The sequence below is a fragment of the Haplochromis burtoni genome, unplaced genomic scaffold (assembly GCF_018398535.1).
Source record: "Haplochromis burtoni strain Fernald_Lab_line unplaced genomic scaffold, NCSU_Asbu1 Contig_1126, whole genome shotgun sequence".
In the NCBI taxonomy this organism is placed as follows: domain Eukaryota; kingdom Metazoa; phylum Chordata; class Actinopteri; order Cichliformes; family Cichlidae; genus Haplochromis; species Haplochromis burtoni.
The window spans coordinates 43,548-49,629 of NW_024583487.1; the positions used below are offsets into that span (position 1 = coordinate 43,548).

General features: G+C 40.8%; 1 protein-coding gene across 4 annotated transcripts in view; it reads right to left on the reverse strand.

Moving 5' to 3' along the window:
• Positions 1-741: 741 nt before the first annotated feature.
• LOC102302946 (V-set domain-containing T-cell activation inhibitor 1) overlaps positions 742-6,082 on the reverse strand; it is a gene marked incomplete at its 5' end in the record, with an annotated part of 8,492 nt that continues 3,151 nt past the window's right edge. The window contains 5 exon segments of one of the 4 annotated variants that reach the window (XM_005951893.3): positions 742-2,222; positions 2,419-2,500; positions 4,293-4,409; positions 4,786-4,867; positions 5,341-5,673. In XM_005951893.3, coding sequence (XP_005951955.1) covers positions 4,298-4,409; positions 4,786-4,867; positions 5,341-5,673 — 527 coding nt within the window. In that variant the 3' untranslated portion in view covers positions 742-2,222; positions 2,419-2,500; positions 4,293-4,297. 4 annotated transcript variants of the gene reach the window in all.

Genomic DNA, 6,082 nt, shown 5'->3' on the forward strand with positions numbered 1-6,082 from the left:
TGCTTTTCTTATTCTAACCGGATGAGCCCATGAAGCTGATTGCTTCAGCCCTGAACCTTCCTCCCTTCAAAACAGCAGCCAATCAGAAGAAGAGTGCGGAGGAGATAGTCTTAAACAAATAATGAACTTAGCAGCTACGTAAAGGCAGCAAAATCAACCAACCAGCTTTATTTTATGCAGTGTTCTGGCACGACCTGTTGAATAAACTTCAGGTCACCTCAAACAATAATTTTATTTTTACTTTTTTGTTCAAGTTACAATAAATTCCTCACAGCTCGTCTGACTGTGAGTCCCAGCAGCTCTCAGTTCTTTAAAGGAGACTTTGTGTCTCTGAGCTGTGAGGAGGACGACAGCTCTGCTGGATGGACTCTGAGGAGAAACACAAGCACACACACCAGAGCTGAGTGTGAGGAGTGGGGAAAACCAGCTGGTTCTTCCTGTATCATGTGAGATTATTATATGATCTTAAACTTCTTTATTCTGTGTTTGTTTCAGATGTTTCATTAGAGACAACAGTCATCTACTCCTCACTGAAGCTGACTGTCACACCTTCACCACAGCTCAGATTCAAAAAGTAAGATTGTCTTTATCAGGTTAGGAAACAAAGAAGAAGAAGTCTTTGAAACCAGCTGCAGTCACAATCTTACACATATTAGTAGACAATGGCTGCATTGAAGACATACTTTAAGAAGAGGGAGAAATAAAGGATATACACATTATAAATAATTACAAAAGACAAAGTAATATTTATATTTACTGTTGCATCACTCAAGTTACACACTGTTGCAGACACAAAACAATTCAGCTTCACTTGTACATTATAAATTATTACAGTCCAGTGATCTTCATGCATATATGCTACAAACAATACATTCATATATGATTTAAATATTTAGATCATAATATATTCATATAATAAAATATTCTCAGTAATTACAAGCCTTTTAAACAATATAAACAACATTACAGCTCCTCCTGGAGCTTCGCAATCCTCACGATGCATTTTTAGAATCAAGACATCCTTCAGCATGAAAGGCTCACAGTGGTTTTTGGTGAGGAATGAAATAGTAAATGCAGTAAACAGAAACACAACAGGAGACTAATCTTCAAAATATAACAGGAAGTAGGGACCATTATATACCAAATCAAAGTTAAACCTAAAGAAATGATCTATGTCATCGTTTTATCACAATTTCAGTTACAAACTACAGCCAGCAGGTGGCAGCACATCTTCTTTCTCCTCAAGAACACTTGATGATCACAGCCACTCCTCCACCATCAGTCCTCCTTTCACGGCCTATTTGTTTGCTCATATTTTAAGTCTCAGGAGGAGAAAACAGATGTTCAAGGCGTGCAGCTGTTCTGCTGCTCAGGACTTAAAAACTGTGGAGATGAGTGAAACATTTTCTGATGGAGAGATAAACAGACACGGAAAGCATGTAAAACAGAAACCGATCTCCACAGTTTTCAAATCATTTTGTCAGTAATGGTCAGTAATAGTGTCTATATGTCTAGTTTACTGTGATACAAACAGTCTTATTTTGTTTTAGCCACACAAAGACTTTTGTGGGTTCCGATGTGATTACAGAGAAAAAAAAAAAACATGATCAGCTCCGACTACCTGTAAAAGTAAGGACCGGCTAGTCTGTAAGTTTCACCAAAGGCTTCTAGTTGTTGACACAAAGTGTCCAAGAGCTGCATGCATCTTAGGTACAGATTTACCACTTTGAGCTAAAAGGAGGAAAATTTTAAAACAGCTCCTGTTAAAAGGACGGATGAAAACAGACATTTAGGGACAATTTATTTTTAAATTGGGGTCTGCACAGAGCTCTGAGGGTGGCAGGGCCACAGCTGGATGTGAGGAGGGAGTGTTGACCCTTGATCCTTTAAACAGAACTCATGATCCACTGACAGTGAGTCAAAAACATCAATAAAAACAATAAGTCTGTGTAGGTTTTCAGTCATGCAGGTCATGGTGATCTAAGGAGGTGGGAGGAAAAATAACTAGTCTAAGATCACCATAACCAGTTATGACTCCAAGACTGTTTTCTCATCCAGGTGAAACTTGATGTGATTTGCAACACGACAAAGTTAAACTAAGCTTTCATCTCCACAGGATGGACTCGTCTCTGGCACCACAGCTGCAGGACGACAGCATATCTCCATGCTCTGCAGCCATCAGGAAACACTGGTCGTTATTTGTGAAGCATCATCTACACCTCCTTTAATGTTTATGGTCACCAGGGCATAAAATATGCACGCATAGAATCAGCAGTCAAATCTGACATGACGTGTTTTAAATGTTTTCTGACTTTGACCCAAAATAAGATTTAACATTATTTTAAAAAGATATTAAACAGACAGTAAGAAGCAGTGGGCAGCCATTGGCGCCCAGGGAGCAGTGTGTAGGGACAGTACCTTGCTCAGGGTACCTCAGCTCAGCCGTTCAGTGGATTCGAACCCCCGACCTTCCGATCATGGGGCCTGCCCCCACTTACTACTTCAGAGACAAAATAAAAGGCCTCACATGAAAACCAACACACACATCCTTCAGCCTTCTAGATGAAGTCAGATGTGTGTAGTCAGAACATTCACAAAAACGGTTAATATAAAATAAAGAAAACAAGGAACACTGCAAATTTTAATAATGACGTAATCACAGCACTTTATAGCTTATGTATGTCATCCATCTGACATGTACAAACACAGAGTCTTGTTTCCTCCTGATGTGGAGTAAAGTCCTGCTCTCTCCTACTCCTGCTCAGTTTCTTTAACAGATTTTATCCAATCATTGCACTGATAGATTTCCATTATATGAATTGCTTATTTAAAATGTATTTGACTCATCACTCAGTGCCTGTTGTGTTGTATATTTGTCAGGATTATATGCTGCGCATTAAAAACAAACTGAAGCACGATAAACAATGGTCACAGCTGATCATGGTCCCCTAACACTGACTAACAGATAACTTTAATACACATATATAATAAAAGTACATTCTTTATAAACCAAAGAACAGACTAATAAAAAAATCAGAAACCTCTGGACTGTTTTAGGTGCAGCTGCTGTTTTTAGACCTGCCACCAGTCTTTGAATGTCTTCATCAGAAAACTGCTCAGGAATGAAATTCAAGTCAGTTTTAAACACAAATTGTAGGAGGTGTCTGACCCGCTCTGTACTGTCTCTCGGTACATTAAAGTCTACTGAGTGAAATCTTTGATCACCACCCTATTCACCACACTAGCCTCCCCGTGACGTTGTCCACTTCCCAAAAGTGAAAATGATTTGAAAGGTCCGAGTTCTGACTCATTTAAGACGATTGATCACAGAGACACAAGTACAAGAGGACATAATAGGATGTTGCGGCTACTCCAACCAATGGCCGCAGCAGGCTAAACATGAGGACACCTGATGACGCGCAACAATTAACGCACAAAACACTTCTGTAACATTTGCTTCTTTATTTACACATGCAACCGTCCAATATATACATCGGCACATAGGATTAACTATCAAACAAACGCACAGATTGCACAAACAAATAACTGCAACTCGTCGATAACTGTACTAACCATTATGTCCAATTACAACCTGGTTTATGGCATTAATTAGTACTCCAATATACAAACACCATCAAGTTCCAGTTAAAATACAACAAAATCATTCAAGTTACGCTCAAGTTGTGCTCTGTTGCGTTCTATTGCGTTCTATTGCGGTCAACAGAAAGTTTTGCCTCGTGCTCACCCTACCTTCTGCTCATCACATCAGGTGCTGTGTACAAGTGAGTGCAACCACCTTCACCTTATACCACACCCATGAGACACGCCCCACACCCATGCACCAATACAGTGAGTCCATTTAAACCAACCCATTTAGTCAGACGGAAACAACTCATATGGCTCCTACATAGGATGTCTGCTGAGATCTTAAAACTGCAGCTGTGCTGAAAACAGTCCAGGGATGCCTGAGCCAGTGATCTTAAATGTGAGGTCATCTGAATGGAAACCACTGATACGGTCTCAGCAAAAAGGAGGAAAGTGCCTGCAGTTGATTAAAAAACAAATGTTTTTTTTAAAGTGCAAAATAAAGTGCTTAAAGAAGGTAATAAGGAGCTTATTCAGTAGTATACTTAGGATTTAACATGTTCACAGTCTTGCTACAATAGATGCACTGCATGCCTCCACCTCTGCCCACATGCGCTGGGATATATATAGCTTATATTACATGTTAATGCTGATTCTGTTGGTCTCTCTCAAAACAGCCCCCCCACCCAAACAAAAACAACACCTACTCGTTTCATTTTTCCACTGAGAGGAGGCTCCAGGACAACATGGAGGAAGTGGCTGGTGAGAAGGAGGTCTGGCCTTCTCTGCTCAGGCTGGGGCTCCCATAACCCACTCCAGATAAGCTAAAGAAAAAGGATAGATTGATTTTTTCTTTTGGAAAGACTCAACCAGCATACCAGCTGCTCCTCCACCTGCTGCCTGTTCCCAGAGAAAAGCCAAGCTCTGCTGTAGACTTCAAACAATAAAGCTACAAGTACATAAAACCCAGACTCAAAGCTTTTTACAGCCACAATGGGACAGCACTGATCTAACATTAACTGATTTAACTGTAATGATTGGTGAGGTTGTCGATGCGCTGCATGGAGCTCTAACAGAATCAGATCCTATTGAAAGATTCGTCTTTGTTGAAGAGCAGAACTCACTGTCAGTAAAGAGATCGGACACATTTTTCAGGTTCTGCGGGCAATTACATAATATCAGTAATAAGCAAAAACTGACAGGACAGGGATGATGACAGACAGACACTTATCCTTCTCTCCTCCATCCTTGGACTCAGCCTGGGACTCCTTGGTGTGTTTATCTGTAAAACCAGCAGAGCAGAAACAGGTGTGAGAACTGAGCTACCAGGAAAACCTTTCCTGTTTTCAGCAGAAGCGATGTCACACCTTTCAGCAGTCACCTGGATGTCAGAAAAGCAGTAATGACATTATGTGCAGGCATTTGGTTAAGAACTAGAATCTCAGCGTTTCACACCATTTTCACCCATAAACACATCCAGCAGAAGAAGAAGAGAAATAAAGAATTAATTAGGGTTAGAGCGCCCTCACTGCAGAGGTTATCATTTCTATTTTCTCTCTCAGACTCCTGCATCGGTATTAATTAATGACTGACGCAACTTTTCATCTCATACATTCGTTTTTGGTAACAGAGACAAACATGAGCCTAAAGACAAACAAACCAACGGACTTTGCCCTGAATGAAAGAACCTTTGATGCTCAGACATCCCACAGTGAGAAGACTTATAAACACCAAGTTCCACCTCTACAAACTTACCTGAGGTTGTGACTTTGAGGCTGATGGAGCACTCATGGACGACACTTTCTGTTTCCTTGGTTGTAATCTGACCCTTGTACGTTCCTGTATCGGTGAGCTTGACGTTCCTCAGCGTCACTGAAACATTTCCATCCTTCATGGACGGATCCATCAGGTTCACTCGGCCTTTGAAGGACTCATGTTGGTAGTTTTCATATGGGCGCTGGTTTCTGTACAAGAAGACATAATCATCTGATTTGAGGTCAGCTCTGTTCCACTTCAACAGGGTGATCTCTGCATCTCTGGGACCCTGACACTGAAGAGGGGCATCTTGTCCAGGATTCACAATGAGCTCTGTGTGATTGAAACACAAAGATAAAAGACAACAAAATTAGTCATGTTTAAGACTGCACATCTGTCAGACATGCTATGCTGAAGAACTGGTTGGACTTCCTCTCTATAGTTTGTTCTTCCAGAAGATGAGCCCATCCAGAGACTTCTGACAGGAACCGTTTGGACTGCAGGGAGTACTGAAATGAAGAAATCTAAAAGAGCATCAGTGTGTTTTAGTATTAATGTAATGATCACCTGCTCCTCTGCAAGCCTCAAAATTTTTGCGACTTGTGCCAGCATGTTGTTTGAATGTCCACAGAGTACATCAAACAACATGGGACAGAATTTGTTTTTGTCTGTTAAACTCTGAATTTTACTCCAGGGCCCTGTTTCAGGAAGCCGGTTTAGAGCAAACTCTGAGTAAGTATAC